This window comes from Stereum hirsutum, assembly GCF_000264905.1.
Source record: "Stereum hirsutum FP-91666 SS1 unplaced genomic scaffold STEHIscaffold_4, whole genome shotgun sequence".
Classification (NCBI taxonomy): domain Eukaryota; kingdom Fungi; phylum Basidiomycota; class Agaricomycetes; order Russulales; family Stereaceae; genus Stereum; species Stereum hirsutum.
In genome coordinates this window covers 845997-868388 of record NW_006763134.1, presented here as the reverse complement: position 1 = coordinate 868388, position 22392 = coordinate 845997, and the positions used below count along the sequence as shown (strand labels likewise).

At 50.9% G+C, this 22392-nt stretch overlaps 9 protein-coding genes across 9 annotated transcripts; 4 read left to right on the top strand and 5 right to left on the bottom strand.

Annotated features, from left to right (window-relative positions):
• Positions 1–30: 30 nt before the first annotated feature.
• STEHIDRAFT_75656 (histone-fold-containing protein) lies at positions 31–947 on the top strand. The gene is made up of 4 exons (XM_007301538.1): positions 31–313; positions 408–512; positions 571–695; positions 757–947. Exons 1-4 carry the CDS (start codon positions 121–123, stop codon positions 778–780), a joined length of 447 nt encoding a protein of 148 aa, XP_007301600.1. The 5' UTR covers positions 31–120; the 3' UTR covers positions 781–947.
• Positions 948–2010: 1063 nt separating this feature from the next.
• STEHIDRAFT_52854 (C-8 sterol isomerase) lies at positions 2011–2975 on the bottom strand (the record flags this gene model as incomplete). Its single annotated transcript, XM_007301457.1, has 3 exons — positions 2011–2144; positions 2255–2759; positions 2829–2975. The coding sequence occupies 3 exons, from the start codon at positions 2973–2975 to the stop codon at positions 2011–2013; spliced, it is 786 nt and encodes a 261-aa protein (XP_007301519.1).
• Positions 2976–3498: 523 nt separating this feature from the next.
• On the top strand, positions 3499–4934 carry STEHIDRAFT_119668 (ERG2 and sigma1 receptor-like protein). The gene is made up of 3 exons (XM_007301769.1): positions 3499–3843; positions 3923–4400; positions 4579–4934. The coding sequence occupies exons 1-3, from the start codon at positions 3709–3711 to the stop codon at positions 4710–4712; spliced, it is 747 nt and encodes a 248-aa protein (XP_007301831.1). The 5' UTR covers positions 3499–3708; the 3' UTR covers positions 4713–4934.
• A 202-nt stretch (positions 4935–5136) lies between these two features.
• Positions 5137–6418, bottom strand: STEHIDRAFT_154596 (uncharacterized protein; the record flags this gene model as incomplete). The annotated part of the gene is made up of 3 exons (XM_007301768.1): positions 5137–5731; positions 5802–6054; positions 6133–6418. 3 exons carry the CDS (start codon positions 6416–6418, stop codon positions 5137–5139), a joined length of 1134 nt encoding a protein of 377 aa, XP_007301830.1.
• A 684-nt stretch (positions 6419–7102) lies between these two features.
• STEHIDRAFT_154595 (uncharacterized protein) lies at positions 7103–8916 on the bottom strand (the record flags this gene model as incomplete). Its single annotated transcript, XM_007301767.1, has 2 exons — positions 7103–8835; positions 8898–8916. The coding sequence occupies 2 exons, from the start codon at positions 8914–8916 to the stop codon at positions 7103–7105; spliced, it is 1752 nt and encodes a 583-aa protein (XP_007301829.1).
• A 324-nt stretch (positions 8917–9240) lies between these two features.
• On the bottom strand, positions 9241–10506 carry STEHIDRAFT_145697 (uncharacterized protein; the record flags this gene model as incomplete). Its single annotated transcript, XM_007301766.1, has 4 exons — positions 10496–10506; positions 10367–10426; positions 10224–10292; positions 9241–10151 (listed from the first exon to the last, which is right to left on the bottom strand). The coding sequence occupies exon 4, from the start codon at positions 9497–9499 to the stop codon at positions 9242–9244; it is 258 nt and encodes an 85-aa protein (XP_007301828.1). The 5' UTR covers positions 9500–10151; positions 10224–10292; positions 10367–10426; positions 10496–10506.
• A 365-nt stretch (positions 10507–10871) lies between these two features.
• On the bottom strand, positions 10872–14078 carry STEHIDRAFT_145696 (uncharacterized protein). Its single transcript, XM_007301765.1, has 2 exons — positions 13346–14078; positions 10872–12615 (listed from the first exon to the last, which is right to left on the bottom strand). The coding sequence occupies exons 1-2, from the start codon at positions 13772–13774 to the stop codon at positions 11113–11115; spliced, it is 1932 nt and encodes a 643-aa protein (XP_007301827.1). The 5' UTR covers positions 13775–14078; the 3' UTR covers positions 10872–11112.
• Positions 14079–16102: 2024 nt separating this feature from the next.
• On the top strand, positions 16103–17438 carry STEHIDRAFT_29795 (heat shock protein 30; the record flags this gene model as incomplete). The annotated part of the gene is made up of 9 exons (XM_007301409.1): positions 16103–16194; positions 16254–16284; positions 16367–16413; positions 16493–16601; positions 16689–16860; positions 16929–17039; positions 17113–17147; positions 17215–17281; positions 17344–17438. Coding segments are annotated over 9 exons (759 nt in total), but the record flags the coding sequence as incomplete, so codon positions are not given.
• Positions 17439–19949: 2511 nt separating this feature from the next.
• STEHIDRAFT_109201 (uncharacterized protein) lies at positions 19950–21478 on the top strand (the record flags this gene model as incomplete). The annotated part of the gene is made up of 7 exons (XM_007301764.1): positions 19950–20013; positions 20108–20167; positions 20367–20482; positions 20565–20643; positions 20767–20877; positions 20978–21132; positions 21239–21478. 7 exons carry the CDS (start codon positions 19950–19952, stop codon positions 21476–21478), a joined length of 825 nt encoding a protein of 274 aa, XP_007301826.1.
• Positions 21479–22392: the final 914 nt, after the last annotated feature.

The following is a 22392-nucleotide window of genomic DNA, read 5'->3' as shown; positions in this document are numbered from 1 at the left end:
TTGCTCTCGTCCCCAATCCCTCTTCGTCCCCGCCCACCACAATCTCGTTCAGCTCCCGCTTCTCGCGTCTATAAACCGCCCGCCTCACTCAACCCACCTCATTCAACTCTATACTTCGTGATGGCTCCGAAACCCGCTTCCACTGCCGGCAAGGCTCCTGCCTCTACTGCCTCCAAGGCTCCCGCTAAGACCACCGAGGGCGCGAAGGCCTCGAAGGCCACCAAGAAGACTTCCAAGTCGACTGGTGAGGACGGTGAGAAGAAGAAGCGCAAGAAGACCCGCAAGGAGACCTACTCTTCTTACATCTACAAGGGTGCGTCGCGTTCTATTTTTTCACTTCATGCTTCTGTGGTCTATAGATGGGACTAACGCGTCGCTTTGGTTTTTCTCTTCTTTTTTTTTTGCAGTCCTCAAGCAGGTCCACCCCGACACTGGTATCTCCAACAAGGCTATGGCCATCTTGAACTCCTTCGTTCAGGACATCTTCGAGCGTATTGCCACTGAGGCTTCCAGTGCGTTCTCTTCAGTCAATGGGTCGATTTTAGCTGCTAATTATCTTGACCTCTTTAGAACTCGCATCCTACTCGAAGAAGTCCACCATCTCTTCACGAGAAATCCAAACCGCCGTCCGCCTCATCCTCCCTGGTGAGCTTTCCAAGCACGCCATCTCTGAGGGCACCAAGTCCGTTACCAAGGTTCGTCGCGCTTTTCTGCCCTCTATTGCCTCACATGCTTATAGCTCTCCGCATCGTGTAGTACTCCAGCGCGGGTGCGAAGTGAACTGGCTTGTGTTCTATCTTCCTTGTTCTACGGTGTGGGGCCTGTTGGAGGTGTGTCGAGTGGAGGCCCTTGTCTTCGCCGACTTCTTGTCGTTCGTCTTTGATTGGCTTGTACTTTATCGGTGTATTCATTTACGTTATTTATCCATCTATTCTCTCTTACACTCTACCACTGCGTCCGATTCTTCCTGTCCGACTGTCGTGACGAAAGCTCGAACAATCACATAAGTACCAATGTCTCGTCGGTTTAAACAGTCTAGGGCTCCGACAATAAGTCGGGAGTTAATAACAGCTGTAAAAAAGTGCTGTTAATAACTGTTTATAACTTGTTATTAACAACCCTCCCGATACGGTGCTATATAGATCTGTAAAAAAGGTGTAAGAAATCCTGACGTCTGGACAAGTAGATACGCGTTCAGGGAAGACTCTTTCGAGTTCCTGACTAACTCCTGACGTCGTATTCCATCCTCTAGGACCCCTAACCCGACCTAGACATGACTTTACCCTAACCTATTCCCACGACGGTCACAGCTTCCGAGTCTACGGTGCGTGTTCTCGCCAACGGCCTCACATACCATGAGTGTATGTGCTGTAGAACTTGTTCTAGGAGTTCAAATAGTAACCAGAGACGCTCAAAAGAACCGCTAGTGCTTTGAAAGCCCTCCAGGTCAGTCGAAACTGGCAGCTCCTGAGGGAAAATATAATATTTAAATCGATTTAAATATTCTGTTTTTAACTGTTTTTAACACCTGTAAAAAAGTCCCTCGGGGGCCGCCGAGTTACTAACACAGGGTATCATTGGCTCAGGACTTTTTGTCGGAGCCCTAAAACAGTCACTGGAACGTTTTGACTTCATCCAAATCAGCGGTGGTATGAATGAGTAGGCATACTTGTAGGGTGGCGTTGGCACTAGGCTGGATCTGGATGAGCTACTGCTGCGGTCGTGTTGGTACTAAGGTCTTGCATTGTGAGAAGCGAATGTGAACGTTTTCATGTTTTCATAATGTGGACGAACGAAATAGGTCACTGCTAACATGGCACCATCTTTGATCATCAATCTATCCGCATGTACGTCCTAACAGCTTGACCAAATTTATCCCAACCCCTCGATGAAACTTACTGACTTGGTAGAACCTGAAAGCCGTCGTGTCGAACCTCCGAAGATGAACCACCATCGTCAAACCATCGTGTTCCGTGAGAGGCACAAACAGGATGACAGTCGAGGACGACCTCAGATCTTTCCGATCATCAAGTTCCGGATGATTTCTCGGCCTGTGATGCGGAGCGTGTTGTAAATGGTGGGTACGTCAAGGGTGGAGGTGAGGGCGTCGGCGAAGCCAAAGGGCAACATTAGTGGGACCCAGCCTGGTAAAGTAAGAACGGAGTCAGTCGCCAAATCAGTGAGAACGCCTCTATCAAATTCCAACTCGAAATAAAGAAAACAATGTGGTATAATATACTTAGACGTGACCCACCTCTGACATACTCCATCGCCCAGGCTCCATCGTGCATCTTGTACTGATTCTTCACTCCCCTCCTCATCAAATGCAAGTCCCCTGGCCTATAAACCTCCTTCTCCAACGCTCCCGGCTCGAAAGCCCACTGCTCGCCAACCAAGATATGGAAATAATCGTCCGCGAGAAATAAGCCGGTGTGACCTTCCGTACCGGACGGCGTACCGAAGATGATGAGATATTCAGTTATGGACGCGTGGATCATGTACACGGCGCCCATCGCTCCACCGGCGTTGTTGAAGAACCAAGAGGATGGGTCTGTGGGAGGATTTGCATTGAGGGCGACGAGAGGGTGTGAGGAATTTGATGATGCAGATGAGGAGAAGGAGAGGGTGTGCTGAGGATAGGTTTCGTGGAGTGAGGTGAGGATGTAGGAGATCATGCCTTCCGTAGAATTGGGTGAGGCGGCGACGGCAGATTGGGCGAGTGCGTGAAGAGTCGGTGGGTCGAAAACATACCACCGGTCCTACGAAACATAATACGTCAGCCTAGTCGTATTGGGACTGTATCCTCGCGGTCAGACGAAGAAAACTACCTTGATACAGTCGAGGTAATAGCCTACAGCAGCTAGTATAGCGATGATGAATGCAGGAAACTTCAACTTCGAGAGGTGCCTAGTCGTCTGCTTTTGCCGAGTCTCTTTGACTCTATTAGAAACATTTGGAGCCTTTGGAGGTTCCATGGCTAACGACGAAAGTGAGATTGTTCAGATTAAAATCGTGGCTGGCTGCTAGTGGTCGTGTAGTGTTGAGGACAAATTGAGGACCAAGGCAAAAAAAACTCCACTGGACCCAGAATTTTGAGAAATTGTTTCTCCAACGGATGTTGACGAACGACTTTGATGAACTTTAGTGTCCAAAGGAACTTTCACATGTATTCGACCAGTGAACGGTCCAGTGAATATAATAACATGCTTTATAAGACATAGTGAACATCCAAATGCCAGCATCATGAGTAATCAGTAATACAAGCTCGGGGCGAGGGCCAAGGAGAGGAGACCGTCGTACGACGTTGCGTGAGCAAAGCAAGTCCTAGCAGAAAGCGCCAGCGGAGAGGTCGTACGAGAATGAGAATGTTCATTTTCAAGTTCAAACTCCGCGGCGCGTCGCCAATCATTGGCCAATTAGAGGGCGTGCGAAGTGTGGCGATCCCGCGGTATATGTGTGGCGCCGTCGAAGTCGCTTCTCTCTGGCCTCTCCGTCTTCTACATCATAATCTGGTTCAGGTATTTCATCGCGTTGGACTACTGAACCAGATCTACTGCGCGCGAGTTCACTACATACTGCGCTATCTTCATACTCGCTAAAATTCTACACTCTATCCTCTGGGCTCCTTACGCGACGACCCCGACGACCCATCACGAGCGTGACCTCAGGCAACAATTTTTTGGGACTTCCTCTATTTCACCTGCTACAATGGGAATCTCAAAAGCGCAAGCAGCAGCGAATAAAAAGGCTCAACAGAAGAAGAGCCGTCTCACAAAGTGGACACTGAGGACATTCGTCGTGACCATCCTGGCCGTTGTTGGGTACTTCCTCGATGGAATCAAGGTGAGTTCTCCGTTCTTAGTTCAAGCCGAGGCAGTCTTCTGGATATAGATATTGCTTCTTTCGTTCTCGTAATATTCAGGACCGGTGGTACATTTTCGACCCACCAGCTCTCCACGCACTCGCCCAAGCCGCCATCGCCGCCTCGCCTAACTCTACCGAAGGCATGATCACCCACATCCTCACCTCCTTGCACGAAACATACCCACAAACAGCCTCCTCCCAACGAGTCATTGCGCTCAACTCGCACGACCCTTTTGAAACACCGTCCGAATGGGTCTTCAACAATGCCGGCGGAGCGATGGGTGCCATGTACATCATTCACGCATCTATCTCCGAGTACCTCATCATATTCGGCACACCTTTGGGAACGGAAGGGCACAGCGGGATTCATACTGCGGATGACTATTTCCATATTTTGGTGGGAGAGCAGTGGGCGTTTGCGCCGGGCGAATTGGAGAGGGAGGTGTATAAGCCTGGAGACGTGCATTTGATGCCAAGGGGCGTAGCGAAGCAATATAAGATGCATGAGGGATGTTGGGCCATGGAGTACGCTCGCGGTGAGTATGGTCTGTCATTGGCTTCGGTCCCCCTTGCTTGTGTTCTCGTGCTTTCCTTGCGATGGGATAACAGGCCGTGTTGAGTATGACGCACTCGGTTTCTTTACCCCTGCCTTTCCCATTCGAATCTTGAGTTTGTCCTCAGTACTTTTTACTGACGTGAATTTATTCCGTGCAGGTTGGATCCCACTTATGCTCCCCTTCGGCTTCGCGGACGCTCTCACCTCCACGCTTGACATCCCCACGCTCTACAATACGGTCCGCATCACAGGGCGCGAAATGATCAGCAACCTACTCATTGGAAAGATCTAGAAACCCAAGGGGACTGTAGTACACACGCCTGCGGTAGTGTTGGGCCGTTGGAGGGTATATAGTGGAGGTAGAAAGGTATGCGGTCGGACGGCGAACGGGGGAAACACACATCAAGGTTTCTGTCAACGTTGGTGCATATAGAGTATCCCAGTCTCTCGGCTTCGTGCTGCTAATGTTGGTTGATATTTATGTTATGATATTGATCTCAACGATATCAAGTGATCCAAACGTACAGGAGCGTCGTTGGCCAAATTCAGCTCTCGGGCCACGGTCAAGCAGAATGGAGTCATCGTAGAAGGTAATGCGATGGTATGAGAAGTCTCGTACTTATGCTCTCCGACCATAGAATCTTCACCCGAACGGACCTTTGGCAAATGGCATGGACTATCGAAGTGCACCATTTGTCTACAGCTTAAGATGCATATTACTCGTCGACATCGTAGGCGCTTTGATATTCGGGCGGCCCTGATATCCCGCTGAGTACCCCTTCATGCTGGACCCGCATCGTACGATGGAGCCGTGCGATCTCTGCCTGTATACTGTCTATCCTCTCTCTTATATCCTCGTCCCCCTGCTCCCGCCGGTCCCTGCTCCTGTTGGTCGAAGCAGTACTCGACGCCCGTGCAGATAGGTTCGCCGTACTCAACGACGTACTTGCGAAAACATCCTGCATCTTTTCCCCATGCATTCTTGAAACCGGCTGAGACGTCGCGAAATTTGCTGAAGAAACTAAGGGTTCGATTTTATGCAGGGCCTCCTCGCGAGCGAAAAAGCGTTTTCGGCGTCGCAGTAGACAGATGATGGTTAAAATGACCAGTGAGATTCCTCCTGTTCCGCCGACCACACCTCCAACGATTGGTCCTACTGGCGTCGACCTAGAGGTGGGAGGGTTGGCTGCAGTAGTCCCAGCAGGTATATTCGGCGACGATATGGTTGTAGTAGCGGAGAAGTGCGTCGCCGATTCCGAGGCTATGATGGCTGATTCAGAACCCGAGAGGGGTTCGACCTCAGAATCCGTCCTACATAACGGTCAGTTAGGACCTCGAAGGCTTGATTGTTCTGGCAGCTGTCGTAAAAGGAAGGACATACGTGTAGATGGCGTAGTCAAAAAGAAGTAATGATGGTGGGTCTCCGCTCGAGTTCAGGACGACAGTACTGGTGTGGTTGTCCAGGTTTTCCGCGAAGTATACCAGCGAATTGTATATAAAGTCGGCTGCACCGTTGGGATTGTACTCGAATGAATCAACGAATCTCCCATTTAAGGTAATGTTGAAACTAGTGGCCGTGGTAGAGTCACTGATGATGTGGTCATCCAGGATAAAGTAGACGTATACAGCCGACCCTATAGGGCCATGCAAATATTAACCTCATCAGCTTTCGTCGTTTGTTGCTCACTTATGGCGGAGAGAGGGCCACGCACCGTTGAATGTAAGGGTGAGCTCACGGGGACCTCGTCCGCCATCGGCCGTCGAGTCATGCCATGTATGATTGAAGGCAAAGGCTCTATCCGGAGTGGCGAAGCAACCACCACATTCAGCTCCCTGTTGCCAGTCAGCCTTGTATTGTACGACTCCTCCACCAAAAGGGTCTCCATATTCGTCGTCAATGCTACGATTGACTGGTTCGGCTCGGATAAGTTGGGTAAACAGGGGCCAGGAGGCCGCCACAAGGAGAATGAAAGTCAGATCCAATGGATGACGTGGCATGCAAGTGTGGGCCGAAGAGGATGAAATGTGGGCTCGATGATCTGAAAAGAAGTGGGCATGCGAGGTGGACAGGCATAACGAGAGACTGTTAAGCCAGGGGGGTCTGCGCAGTGCTATGATACCAGAACTTATGTTTCATACGATAGTTACCCTGTCATCAAACCCTGCGACACACACTGCCCTACAAATCGTACAGCTTGTACATCCAGAGTGAGCCCAAGGTATAAAGGAGGAGTCTCCTGTGATTATCAATTTAAATATATCTTGAATCAGTGTTTCATCGAACACTTGACAATATTAGTGCATATCATATGATCTGTTGGCCGTCGACGTTCCGACCTTCGAGCAGCAGTGCTGAAACAAGACACTCACCATTGGTAGGCAGATTGAAAATAGCAGCAGCCTGAGGTGAGTTATTGGTGAGATGCCAGACGTCTATGACAAATGCACGTCTGACATCGTCAATGTGATGTAGAGTCTGAGACCGAAAACCAGCTGAGGGTGCTCATACTTGACTTTGAACGAGAATGACGTGGAATAGAGATCAACACCGGTCACAAACAGAGTTTAGAGTTCAGTACTAGCGTATAAGTAAAGTTGTAGACAAGCTCTAAAAGGACATGAACGATAGGTTATTCACCGACAAATTAAACGATCAGCCAAGAGACTCACCTCCGCTGTCATTTACTCGTGTTCATCTTCTTCGAGATCTATTCCCTCCAAAGGCATAGAAACAAGGTCGTCATAGCCTTGATCATCACAAACAAGCTTTCCCACCCAGCCCATATCTCTCGCTTGTACGACCCACTCCCCCAATGTCTCTGCCACAACAGCTGGCAGCCTCAAGCTCTTCAACTTCTGCCCCGCACGCGCCCTCTCTTCCACCGCGAACTGGATATGTCGCATCGCCCTGTCTATCTCTACCTTACGAGTATCGGTATCCTCGCTGAATCCTTCGAATGGGTCAGACGAGTTGAAATCCCCTATGGTCAGCGTCTCGAGGTCCGGGAAAGCGAAGAACTTGTTGCCCAAGCTGCTGGGGGTGGTGAGCCGTACTCCAAGAAACGGAGCGATGGATTCAGCAGTGCCTGCATCTCCGATGTAGAGCGACTTGGCGCCCGGGCATGCGAGAAATGAAAATTTGTCTAAGAGGACGGTATTTGAGTGGAGACTGCCAGCGTTGGATACCACTCGGCCCAAGTTATACCGAATCTCTGAGCGCATGGACACAGATTCGATGGATTGGGGCGGGAATATGCTAAGCCAACATTGGGGTGGATTAGAGACCCTCTGAACGGGGGTTATGTGATCATGGCGACCGAAGAACTCAATAGAGAGGATTGGCGAATCTCCGTTGGTTAGGCGTTTGGAGAGAGGTGATGAGAGGGTAGCGTCCAGATGAGGAGCCGATTGGAACACGATGAGTCGATGCATGGGTAGTTCGGGGTGGTTCTTGGTGAACAATTTTACATGAAATTCAGCTGACGCTGTTGTCGAGTTGGCCTTCCTGCGGCGGTGCAGGGCTTGCGAGATGAGAGGATGCAGTGAATGAAATGCGAAGTCTTTGCGGTGTAAGCGGAAGGCGAAACGGGTTGTCGGTGGGAGTCGAAGGAGTTGTAGGATGTTCAAACAAACATCACGTGTCCCCGTATAACGTAGTGTCTTCAGGTATGGAAGAGTAACGCAAGGCCCAGAATATGGGATATACGCAGATAGATCATAGAGATTCAAGATGTGGAGTTGCGTAAGTTTAGGCATCACGGAGAGCGTTCGGCATAGATAAGTGACCTGCTGGGTGTCGTGGCTAATCAGGTAAAAGCTAGGGAGGTCCATACGCAAGGAGTTGAGATTTTCCTGCGGATGGTCTGCGGGGAACTCCAAGGGACAGTTCGTGACTAAAGACTGAATGTTCAAGGCCACATCGAGGACAGGAATGCTGTCATTGAAGAGGCCGCTACGCTCGAGGCTGAGTTCGAGGACCTTCAACATAGGTGCCGCCTCGGGATCGAGGACCTTCGTCACCCACTCGGCGACATTATTACATGCCTCAAAAGTGAGTGCAAGCTCCCGGACGCGATGAAGATTGTTCTTCAAAATATTCTTTGTTTCCGGGGATAAGTCCTTCACAATCCTCAATCCTCTGAGTACGATAGATGACTGTTTCGAATACTTCAGCATGAACAGCCTTAGATATCGATTGCGTGTTTTGGAAATATACGTCCACAGAGTCGAACATCCGATGGCTGTGGCACGCCATTGTCGACAGACGTGAAGAATGTGAAGCCACGTATAGTCTGTGGTGGACCAGCGATGATATAGAAAGATGTATGACAAGATTTCAGGTGGTAGGCGCGCCGCGGGAGCGGTTTGTTGAACAAGAGTGGAGGACCTGTCGGCGACCGGCGTAACAACGTGAACTAGGAAAGGTAGACATGATATGAGCAGCATAGCGCTTGAAAAATCCTGAAATGCCACTCACCTTTGCGTGTCTTCGCCATCTCGAGGCCCAATTGCGGGCAGTAATAGAGAAGAGCTCGTCGACGTCAAGTGAAAGGGACGAGCGCCGCCTGCTTCCGTGACTCGGACACCGACGTGCACGTGTATCTGCGGTTTGTATCATACTGGGGGAGCGCTGCCTTCGGCAACAGTCACCTTGCTTGGTAGATAGGTTTGGCGCTTCACCATATTTTAATGTTACACGGCCTACGAAACTCGGACCCACAAGCAATTGTGAGATAGGGCATGAAACATTGAAAAATCACACGAAAGACAATTTTGGACCAACACCACCATTATTATTCGCAGCAGTACAGTACGCAATGGTCAACACGGAACGCTCTGACTACGCAAATGGACGAGCAAGGAGAGGACGGCTGTGTGGTCGTGGCACTGTAAAACAGTCGGGTAGCAAACACATGCTGAACAGAAAAGAATGAGAGGGTAGGCGCGGAGCAAGCAGACGATCAGAGAGAGCGGGTATAAAAAGGTGGTAGAACGGACGGGAAAGTGGGACCGAACGGAGCCAATAGTATCAGTAGTCTCAAGCAGTGCGAGATACCTTCGGAGGCGCAATAAGTCCATCAGAGTCAGTCGTCAGCACACGCTTTCTCTTCATGGGAGAAACCGGGCGAGGCTGAGCCGCCTCAACCACCGAATCTTCAAGATATCAGCGACGAACGTGTTATTACCCGCAACGCCCTCCGACCGTGGCCCGATGGGGTAGTGCTTCAGACCGAAGGTCATGATGACGGTCGCTCCTTGAAGTTTCGCACGATAGTCCTTGGGCTTGATGATGCTGCCGTCAATGTCGTATGCAGGGAGGGGATTGTAGACGCGAGTCTCCTTGATGGCCTGAGTTCAGCTGCGGCCTTGGGACTTGCGGTCAGGATGTTCTGAAGGCCTGATGAGCTTCAGGGAGGCCTTCGCATCCGTTATCGTGCCGGTGAAACGAGTGGGGCCACGATAGCCGGCCGTCGCATCCGCCCAAAAGTCGTCATGAGCAACTTGGCTGAGAATGATCAGAGCGGCGGGGTCGGTTGACGGGGAGGGGACGGCCTCGGCGACGGCAGCGATGTTCACTCTTTCCTGACGCATCCAGACCACGGAGTCCTGAGCAGCAAAGGATGTGTTGCCGGTGAAGAAGGGGAGGTGGCGAAGGTGGTCGAGGACGAGCTCGGTGTCCAACCCAGGGGGCGTGGCCGCAGTGGAGGGGTTGGCGGCCCCAGTCGAGGTGCTGTCAGGTACGGAGGTCAGCATTCACATCAAAGCGGGCGGTTGTATGATAGACAATGTGATGGGTACTCACCCTGCCTCCGTAGCCGCATGACCATCAACACCCTCCGCTTCGGTGGTCACACCAGCATTGGGAACCGTCCTAAGCAGGCAATGGTACAATATTGATAGGTTTGAGTGCCAAAGCTCAGTTATAAGCTTCGAAAGAGTACGCACGGAGGGTCTATCGGCTTCAGCTCGTGATTCTCGCCCCCATCACGCAGTCTTGCAATGGTCCTGCACAAGTTATAGGCCAGAGATAGTTTAGATCCCTGACGATAGGTAAAGTTTAAGATATGAACGTACCTCTCGGTTCATGGTCATCGAGCAAGTAACAAGAGGCAGGTGCCACTATCTTATCAAAGCCAAGATGGAGAGATCAAATCTCCGATGTTTGGTCATGTTTATTTCCGGGTCGATTCTGAGGAATTACGGGGGTAGGATGGACCTTCAAGCAAGGTAATGTGGCGGTGGCCCCAAGCGTCCCCACCGGCATTGTCCGGTAAGGGCCTGCAAGGGCGTAGAAATTGCATGTACGATTTTGCCAGAAGTATCCATTCTTCATAGTGTGAGACATCTCTGAAGCCTCTTATGATTCTGTCTCCAGTCAACACAATTTGTTTTGAGAAACCCCAATGCCTTACCAGATGAGAAAGTACGCACGAAGGCTCCAATGTGATCCTAAAGTTGAAAGTTGTATGGTATGCAAACAAAACACAGGCAAACAGATGTAGTGGATGAATGTAGAAACAGCAGTGGGGTGGGTTGGAGTACAGATAGAGACAGTGGTAGTAGTACGAGTAACAAGTAAATGAGTAAGTATATAATGCATTCCGGGTTCCACCATGGTCTCAGAGTAAACCCTAATCGAAAATAACCCCACCGGTAACGACAACGACAACGACAACGACGTCAACTTGAACTCAGATAAACTCACTCATCCGCACTCCGTTTACGACCATATCACTAGCTCCATTCGCCCTCCTACGGTCTTGAGACTCAGCTGGTCCCTGCGTCGATGAAGGTGATGTAGGCGAAGTAGCGCCACCAGAAGTGCCCGCCACAGGCGTGGACATGGACATCGCGCTCAACTCCACTCCTACCCCCGAACCGATCTCACCAGCACCGCTGCCTGTCTTCGAACGTCCAATCCCAAGCCCGAGCCTAAACAATCTTCGTCCTCCACCTTGACCCGACCCGTCCCCACTCGACGAACTAACACCCGACGTCTCAGGTCGAGACATCGACCCCGACGGCGGTTGAGAGGACGAGTCCGCAGGCCGCGAAGGCCTCGGCGCTGGAATATCCCCATAAAAGTTCATAGGCCACATCGAGATATCTTCTCTGATCATAGGCGGGGGTGCGCGCGGTTGTGGACGCGTATGGACCCTCGGAGGTTGTCCTCGCATGACCGGCGGTGGGCGTGTATGTGCGGGCTGTGGGCGGCGGAGAGGTGTCATCGAGGAGGTTAAGGAGGACGGGGCGACAATGGATTGTCGATCGCGTGCGGGCGAGAGGTTTAAGCCTCCGACTGCAGCGCCAGTATGATCTTCGCCGGTGGAATCAGGGTCGACCTCGCGAACGAAGAATGGGGCCAGAGGACCACTGTTTCCGTTCGGCTCCCAGGGTAGACTGACGATTCCGAGCTCGTACGATCCATCCTCACCGAGATAAGGTCCTTCCTCCTCGTCTTCTTCATCTATAACTTCTTCACCAGCCATGGCATCCGCCTCGTCCTTTGGACCAGCATCTACGCCTGGATTTGGCCGATTCGCATACGCCGGATCGTCAAGGTAAGTCTCATCTGACCGCGTCTGCGCCTCAGACGAGGAGCCCGCAAGTACAGGTAGAGGTAGGAAAGAAGGCGTATGGACCGCGTGATTCATGAAGTCCGAGTCCGTGAAGTTGATATTGTCGGGGGCCGTGCTCGTGTGGTCGACGATATCGCGATCCGAGGCGCGCGCCTTGCCCTTTCCTTTCAAGTCCCGAGGAGCAGAAGTGGTACTGTCGACGTTGCGTCTACGAAGCCCTGCGCGTGCCTTCGAGCGACTTTCGGAAGGCATAGCGATCAGGACTGTGACTCTCAGCTTCGTCTCTGCTTGCTCCCCTTTGCCCTCTACCTCTGTACCACCGTGCCCGCGAATAGGACCAGGACCGTTATGCCGCGAAGACGACGCTACAGCATCGGTCGGTGTGGCGTCGGCGACAGAGAAGGGGTGTATACCGCGAAACCAGGCTTGAGACATCAGGACGTGAAGCTCGACGCCGCCGCCGTCTGGGTGACCTGTCGTGGCATCATGAGAAGAAGGTGAAGCCGAGAGTGTATTTGAGGCGTCCGACGTTGAGTTTGAGGTATCCGGAGCGAGTGTGTTTCCGGCGACGGTAGCGGAAGTGTTCGGCGGTGGGTCGAGGTAGAGTGAGATTGGCTGGACGAGATAGAATAAAGAAAGGAAAAGAAAATGTGGAGGTCAGCGTTGTGTGTGAAGCGGGCAGCTCGGAGATGAATATTGGACAGATATTGAGCGTCAGGTGCAGAGCAGAACTCGTGCACCTCACGATGCCCACACAAACAATTAATCAAGCATGATGAAACGCTCAATAACACACAAATAACACAACTCAAAAGCAGAAACGTGCTCGAGATGATAGGGGATGATGAGCGCATGCTCCCGTGCTCTCATTCTCTCATGACAATCTGAGAATACGTGTACGAAGAGACGGGAACGACATGAAACATCAGAGGCATCACATTGAAGAAGCATTGCGTGCGAGAAGAATCCGTGTGGGACCGACGCAGAAATTACTGCACAGCGCCTGACAGTTGAATCTGTACTCTATATCTGGGAATAGATCGCCTAGATGAGGTCGGGACACTCGTGCATTCGTGGTGAACAATACATACGCTGTGCATACCGTCCGCACAGCAATTAGGGAGACCCACGCTCGCGGTACACGGCTTTCGAGTGGATTCAGGTGCGCGGGAGTCTGAAGGAGAGAAAGATAGAGGCGGGATTACGATGACGCTATCGCCGATGTGGAACGCGTACTACTGTACGGGGACACTGTCCGCGAGAGACGTGCAAGAGACAAAGATTGAAGACCTGAAGACGAAGAAGCCGAAATAATAGAGAACAGAGTGAATAGAACAAAACGTACCATGATGTCTCTCCACTCTGTCTTTCCCAATCCCGAAGTTCCGTCGACGCCATTCAAACCTCTGCTCGGATCCAAGTAAACCTCGAACATCTCTGGTCTTTCACCTATCTCCCTGACTTTCCTTGTTCCTGTCGTTCCGGCTGCTCCGGTACCCCCCCGCGCCCGTCTTCTCCTCATCACCAACCTCCGTCCTCCGACCGCAATACTCACGATCGCGACGAATAATCCAAGGAAGGTCAGCAAGAACCCAAGCGTGGATTTGGATATACCTCCCCCATCCCCATTATCGAGGTTAACATCTGTAGATGAGCTCGCTGGTGCAGCAGAGGACGTTGAGGTAGGGGACTGCGAGGAAAGCGAGGAAGAGAGCGAGGACGAAACGAGTAATTCGAGGGAGTCATGGAGGAGATCTGGGTCATGGTGCTGCATGTTCTCATCCCTGCCGAGTTGCTGCTTTTCTCCAACCTACAGACGCTCGAACTGAAAATTCGAGGGTCACGCTCGACGCTCGGGAGCAGGAATGAAAGCTAAGAAAAGAAGGGGAGCGGGACCCAAAGATGGTGCGGGAACTCGAAGAGTCCGCCTGATGTAGATGTGATACTGTTACTGTTCCGAATGAAATGTAAGCATGCACAGTAGATGTACTAGGACAGAAAAGGAGAGAAGTCTAAGAAGCCGATAGACCGAGTGGAGTCGAAGGCGAGAGGGGGGTCGCCTGCACTCGGGGTGGCAGATGGATGGAGGTGTCCGTGGTGGGGATGGCCTGCCTTGTGAGGGCGGAAAATGGAAGAAGAGAGATATGGAGGATGGAGATAAGTTGGACCTTGTGCGCGCAAGAGCAGGTGGACGCCATCAGTCGCTGGGAGAACTTTTGGTGCGCACACGGTCCAACTCGCGACGTTGGGGGTCCAAATTAGACGCTTACAGTTTCAGTCAACGCCCTTTGCGTAAACTCGCGATCTTCTTCACGACCACGACTCAAGGTACGTTCCTTGCGCTCCACTCTTCCTTTAGGCTTGTCGGCGTGGCTTTTTGGTGAAGTTGTTCGTTGCATGGGGGCCACATCTGAGTTGTGACAATTCATACGCCACAATTAACTTCGCCAATTCTCGTTTCATCCACTCCCCATCCTATCTTTGTCGGAAAAGACAAATTATGATCTTCTTCGACGCAATGTCACCCCGGATTGGCGACATCGCTAAGTCTCAATTCTTCTCAATCACTAACGTCCGGACCCGGCGTCTCCTTTGATATCACGATGTCCTGACTTCCCCATGGCCTTAGGACGCAACGTGCTACATACTCCCACATCCCTGCGCCAGCCGGTCGAGAGCAGCTGGCTGCTCTGCTCACAGGAGACTAACCAATCGTAGAATTCCTTCAAGCCGGTAGATACGGCGACCCGCTCTCCCTTGATGCGGTCCTCAGCGTTCCTTATCTGAACAATCTGAAACGTCCCCCGCTGCTTGCTCTTGGTTCAATATTTTCCGTGAACTTGGTGCTCGAGGAATAGTGTCTTGGAACGATGATTCACTCTGTCTCGACAAGTGCTAGGTCGCTATCGTATGCTTGGGCTGGGTTCACGATGGTAGAAATCTGGAGAGCTTCTTACTTTGTCCGACTCCGATTCTGACGAGGCTCTCCACCCGTTGCTGGCGCAACGTCCTCGGGCTCTTTCCTCTGCCACTTATCTTGTGATTATGGCACTAGTATCTCCGGTCCTGTCGTCTTGCTGTATGAGAACCTCTGTGTTTATCTGCATGGTACTCACAGCGGGGGAATTCGACCATAATTTAAATCAAAAGCACACGCGAAGTGTTGCGACAGAGATAGCCAAATATATTGTTGGATACATATGGTGTCTGGTGGGGTCTATACGTGGCCATTGGTAGCACGTCCTTCGATTCTTGCTCTTACTGGGTTTCTTCAACCCGAGGGCCACTGTTATGGCTAACATCACACGTCCTCCGACTTGTCAAGAAAAGCTCCCAATACATTTGTTCGTGTCGTATCAACCTCTCTAGAGACCCTTCCGCTGAAGCTTCATGTGTGTTCTTCAGCTGTCTTGTGCTATGGTTTGAATCTGTATAAAACTTACCTTACTTGTGGGCAGCTGTGTCGCAACGCCACACACCACCTTGCAGCTGGTTTTCTCCGACGATCGAAACTTGATCGCGACACAAGGTTGAGTTTCCTTGTGTCCCTCATGGTCCCACTTAGTCTCCGAGAGCAAGTGCTGATTGTCCTGCCTCCGAGCCTTGCTGCTCCTGCGACCGGCCTGAACGCCATCGTCACCACGGAAAAATCTCTTGTGACTTTCTAGACATCATATCACTACCAGTGAGGCGAGTTCGATCTCTACTCGATCGAAAGGCAACGGAGACCTAGGCCAAAAGGAATAAAAATGAATGGAGAACTCAGATCGCGCTTCCTGAACTTGCTCCGTGATGTCAGCGACGTCAATGTTGAACTCTGAGATCTGCTTCCTTCCCAACTCAGATGGACATGAGCAGGGATTATATAAGGACTTGACGCGTTTCTGCGTCTCTGTCTCTTCGTCTCTTTTCCGCCTTACTCTTTCTCTTGACTCGGCGTGACCGCCCACGACTTTCTTTCAACCACACCTCGTCTAGCTAGTCTAGGAGACCGCAGCACCATGGCAGACGGCGTACGTATTTGCCTTCTCCATTTTCACACAGTCTCAGAGGGCTGGCTGACATCTTTTCCCGTCCCGCCCGATCCACTTCACCCTTACAGAGTATCAGCGTGAACCCCACGGTCGCGAACATCGACATCAACAATGCCACCACGGACTGGCTGTGGGCGGCCTTCGCCGTGATGTTTCTCTCGTAGGTCTTATTTTCTGTATTTGCTGCCCGCCGGAGGTTCTGATGACATGGGATTTTAGTGATCTGGTTTTCATCTATTGGTCCTACACGGTGAGCATCTGTCCGAGTGATCACTTCACGGTCGATGATGGCGGGTTCGGATGAATACTGACTGTGCTGGTGACTGATACAGAAACCCATCGGCATGCGCACTTTCTATCAACTTCCAGTTCTTATCCTGTGAGTGCCTCCTGCATTCTTGTTTACACCATTCGTGATGCATTCCTGACTTTTTGCTGCGTTGGATGGTCGGTGACAGCTCGACAGCCAGTATCGCGTACTTCTCCATGGCCAGTGACCTCGGCGCCACTCCCATCGTCGCAGAATTCCCTCGTGGCGCCGCCGCTGGTAGCACGCGTAGTATCTGGGTACACCGTCTCTCGTGCCTTCCCTGTTCTTGCCCAACACTCGTTCTGACTTCCTTTTGGTTTTTTTTGTCTTTGTTTTGTGTCTAGTACGTCCGCTACATCGATTGGACGATCACCACTCCTCTTCTTCTACTTGAGCTCCTCCTGGCTACCGGTCTCCCACTCTCGGAAATCCTCATCATCATCTTTATGGACCTTGTTATGATCGTCGCGGGCCTTGTCGGTGCGCTCGTTCAGTCGAGGTATAAGTGGGGTTACTGTGCGTATTATTTCATCCTTATCTGCTTGTTATCTTCCGTCCTAGCTAAATTCTTGACTACGATACAGACGCATTCGGTTGCGGAGCGCAGTTTTTCATCTGGTGGGGTACGCTCGTCAAAGCACCTCAAGCCACGACGGCCATGGGCAATGACGTTCGCAGGTCTTATACCGCTTCAGGTGAGCCGTTCCCTCTACCGCCTGCGAAGCGTAGCACGCTGCTCACCAGATATCATATTTTTATTGCCCACAGCTTACGCCTTGGCTCTCATCTGGCTGTTGTACCCTGTGCGTTTCTATCAATTACATTTTCTTCTTTTGGGCAGGAGCTGAATCTGTGTCCTAAACTGTTTAGATAGCATGGGCCGTCGCAGATGGTGGCAACGTCATCTCTCCGCTTAAGGAGATGATCTTCTACGGCAGTACGTTCATTTCTCTCTTGGTTCCAATTTTCATCAATCCATATTCTTCCCTCCACTTGCAGTCCTCGACCTTGTCGCCAAACCTGTCTTCTGCTTCTACCACGCCTACCAAATCAGCAAAGTCCCCTACGAACGCTTCCTCCTCTCCTCCGGCAAAGCATCCACTGGCGCCGGTGGTGTTCTTCCCGGTACATTTGTCAATGGGCAGTATGGCAATGGTCAGGTCGTTGAGCCGAATCCTGTTGTGCCGATGGCGCAGGCCTCGAACGGTCATACCAACTACAATCTGAATTCGGTTGGCGGGATCGGTGGGATTACGGGCGTGCGGGAGGACTCGGAGGGCGCTAGCTATGGTATCGGGAACGGAGTGGCGACGGTGCCGGGGTCGTTGAATGCGAGAGAGGGTATGGCGAGGAGGGTTAGTGGGAGGGGAGCGGCTGAGGCGCAGTAGATGATCTGTCGTTCTACCAGAGCTCCTTGTGCGTCGTTGTCGATGCAGCCGGCGGCGTAAGTAACCTGACATAGCCGTCGGTTTTTTCTATGTATCGTATCTCGATTTGTATGTAAGGCTGGAACACACTCTATGGTATTGCACACTTCTATCTAGAGACCCAAAGGTCGGTTTTTGTAACACAATCTCTTGGACATGCTTCGTTCTAGACAAGCAACTGCGGCGGCCGCTGGCGCACTGAGCGCGAGTACTTATTTAGTAAGTACTGGGACTGAGTGCTGGGTTCATATCTACATCAGTGACTCTGTTCACGAACATCTGGTCTGAGTATGATGACGAACGGCCAAACCACGACTTGCTGGCAATGGTTTTAGTGCCACACAGCGTCCGCCACACAGCCGTGGGCCAACAGCGGAGTTTCGGGGCTTCAAAGAATGCGGCCCGGACCAGCTGTGTCACAATTTTGAACTCGACTCGTTTCTACAACGTTTCTGTCAGTGGGCGTCCTCCTTCTGCTGTCTTGTCTAGGTTGAGTTTCTGCTGCTATGTTCCCTTCTGATGCTCTTTAGCTCATGGATTTGGCCTGAAGAGAACGCTTCTGCTTCAAAGCTTCGTGCTTGGTACACGGGCCATTTTTCGACTTGCCTCCAGCTGCCTGCTAAATAAGTGCTACTGTACTTTTTCGACCAAGTGTTCGTGGGAGAATTATGTCAGCCGTGACCACCGCTGGGCCACGGTTCGTTCAGGTGGGCCACGCGTGACGAACAGGCGAAATTGCTCGCATTTGGCCCAAAATTTGCATTTTTGACGATTTTGTGCGCAAATCGGTCACGATTTTCTGTTCGTGAACCCCTTTGTATGCGTGACGCCGGGACCAAATCTGTTCGTCGACGCAGTCGGCGTGACGCGTGACGAACAGTTGGTCGAAAAACTACTGTACTTTTTCGACCGTAGGTTCGTGGGAAGATTATGTCAGACGTGACCTTCGTCAAGACCACGGTTCGTTTGGGTGGGCCACGCGTGACGAACTAATGAAATTGTTCGCGGACTGACCCAAAAATCAATTTTTGGGTGATTTTGGCGCAAATCGGTCACGATTTGCTGTTCGTGGGCCTGCGCATATGCGTGACCATCAGGGCAAATATGTTCGCCGGCGCACCCTGTGTGATGCGTGACAAACCTACGGTCGTAAAAGTACAGTACAGTACGCTTCCTCAGGCTCAAGAGTGTTGTAAAACGCGCCCACTCCCGAGTCTATAAATGCAGCCTGGCTGCGGTGGTGATCTAGGTAATACCTGAATATGACGGGCTTGGTCTGAGGACTTCTCGTTGCCAGCTGATCCCATAGCCAGAGCTTCCTGAGCTGCTTGGAAACTATCAGGCTTCTCCGATCCGTGGTCGACGTCTGACCCGTGGTTTCAAGTTATTCATGCATGCGACTACCCAACCTGGCTGTAAATTGACACCCGGGGGGCTATGGACGATTTTCGGCTGATATGCGCCCTTCGGGTGTGATAACATCATGTACGGGGTAAGCTTGGCCGTACGAATCATCAGATCGCTACGCTTGCGCTGATATACTTAGTTGTAGAGCCTTGGTTCTCGCGAATTCCTAGTCATTCTGAAACCAGTTATCGAACCAGACTTGCGTTGATCATCTCACCTGCTCTGATCCTGAGTCCTTTCAAGGCGACGTGACAGCCGCCCGTATTAATATGTAACCGAGGCAGCCACAGAAGCCCTTGCGTAACTATCAGACGCATCAGACAGATCCAATCATCCGCTGTGGTCTGATCTTCTATCGATGATTGACGAGTGACCACATATCTTGCAGTCACGTCCCGCTCTTTGGCATGCTCTGCACCGATAGCTCCCTTATATACTAGACCTGTGTTGATGATGCTATTCAGACAGGGCGGTTCAGGCGCTGACGGATGTGGATGGTCGTTCAGCCGTCGTAAAGATATGCTATATGTAGGCAAGTAATTGTCTATCAATACCAAATCAATACACGAGCGGGAATGCCCTGCATCACGGATATCCCATCTCTATCAGCTTAGGACGTATATATGCCAACCACTGTTTTTCTCGGGGAATCGCCACTGGCGTCGACCAGTTTCACTTCGTCTGAAAGCCTTTTCAGCCTTCATTTTATCTTATTTTCTCATTTTATTTCCTCACGATTCCTTCAGACCTTCGTGAGGTGATATGCGATAGATGGCTCCCCTGTCTTTAGCAAAAGCCACCATTATTTCTGCTGGACTAACATGCATTCTTTACGGTGTGTTCCTATGCTTCCCGTGCCTATTCGCTATATTCCTGATAATACAATCTTATCCCTGGTACTAAATATGCTGTACCACCCATGATTTCAGGTTTTTCGCTCTTTATGTTCGGGTTCACTCTCTGGGTGCTCGTCAACGGGAGACCAATCGGTGAGATCAACCGGGTGATGGCTTCCGTCGCTCTCACTCTCTTTTTGATCAGTACGGCGGTGCGTTCTTTTATATAGTACTATCCAACAGACCCTTTTCAGTCCGCTTTTGCGCGGGTGGTTAACCCAGAGCTAACCCTATTCCACGTCTGCTGTGGTATCGTATCAGCATATCTCAATCCTTTTACGACATGTAATAGAGGGACTCCTCGACCAATCCTCTCCCCATGAATTCTTTATGGACAAATCCTCCGCGACGTTCATTCTGATACTCGTCATGTATGGACTTCAGACGATAACGGGAGATGGGGTACTTGTGAGTGTTCCCGTCTTGATCCTATATGATATTCTGACAAAGGCATCATCTGTCCGAATCTGGAATCTTGTTGTATGACCAGATATATCGGTGTTATGTCGTATGGCAAGGTCGACTCGTTGTGATCCTTGTCCCGGTATCGCTGTTCTGTGGTTTCCTAGGTGAGATTCTCGGCTTTAAATGACACGCACCACTCGCGAAAACTGGATCCAGAGTTTTGTCATATTAGAAATAGTGTGGTCGAAGAGCGATTGCTAACTCATCATTTTGACCTTCATTGACAGGCACATCCTTCACGGGCATCTGGGCCTATGCCCTAAATCATGCGCAGCTCGGTTTTATTCTACTCGTATCGTGTGCTTGCTTTTCTATCCTCACCAACGTCATCTGTACAAGTGAGATTTTCCCTTCCTCTGACGTCCCGCCTTATTGTGTCGAGTTGATATTATTGACCAATCCATCCCGTCTTCGCTGGCCATGGACATGGCTTTGTAGCACTCCTAGCCTACAAGTTGTGGAAATTCCACTCATACATCCTTCCGCCCATTGAAGCATCAGGAACGAGATCCCGCAGGTCTCCACTCCTTCCGGTCATCTATGCTATTGTCGACGCCGGCGTTTTGTACTCCGTGACACTCGTAACGACGTTAGTGTGTTTCGTTCTGCTCACGAACGTCTTGGCGATCATGTTAGAAATTGCAAGTCTCTCTGCTGCTAATCACGCTGGTTGAATAATATGTTCGCTAATATATGCAGCAGACTGTTCCTCTGATCGCAATCATATTCTACGGTGTCATCATCCGAGTAGGGTTGGGTAAGGCCTCGACCGACCGTGATATGCCGGAGAATACTGGGGGCAACGCCGGAGTCTTGAGTACCATCGTGTACATCAATAATCAGGAGACTCAAAGGACCACTGCAGCCGGACACGATGATGCGAACGAGACAGGGATGACTATCGCACTGGAGAGCTCAATGGATTCGGTGTCGACTTGAAACAAATTTCATGGACTCTAGTGACTTGCAATAGGACTTTCTTTCTTATTCCTTTTTTTGACAATGATCACGGCGTTGTATTGTGAGTACGTCTGATCCAAATTTCAATTTCGTCCTTCCATTTTGCTCCCCTTTGTCACTACTGAGGCAGGTCGTGTCGCTGCCATGTCCTCATCTTCTCGGTCAATCCAATTCTCAAAGTTTGACCGTCGACCGTTCACAAAGTAAAACACTACGCTCATCCAAAAGAGTGTATACAATTGGAATTCAGAATTATTTACTGCGAAGTCTGAACCCGAAACATGCGTCGCACAGCCCCAGCGACGCTCAGGGATGTAGTCTACTGCTAGTCTATCTAAAGCGTACTCGAAATATAAGTAGCTAGTGGATACAGTGATGTGGGTAGGTGTAGGTAACGGTGAACAAAGCTCCGATTCGAATGAAAAGGGGAGTCTACCGTCGCTGCGCGACAGGCCCGGCGCAGTCTTCGGGCAGTATAAGGTGTTGTTGGTGGATAGGTGGAGTGGTGGATGTAAGCGGGTTGACTGTAGAATGTAAGAGGGAGAAATGAAGCATAATCATGAAAGAAATATAATGAGACAAGGAAAGCGAGCGAAATAGAGAGGAAAGCATAAAGGAGAGCAAACAAGACATAAGGAAAATGAGCAAGATAAAGCAAAATGTGATGTGAAGATAGCATATGGACAAGAAAGCAGGGTCAAAGCATGAGACGATGCAATGCGAGAGACGATATGAGAATGTCTGAATACATCTACTTCCGAGATGATGTCCGTCCATAGCCACCTGAGCGATGACGTTCACCCCTAGCAGCTTCCCCACCTCCAAGTCGGCCATATGGCACTCGCGGCGCGCTGGCTTCGTCGAAATCGTCGTGACCCCAGACACCTGCATCG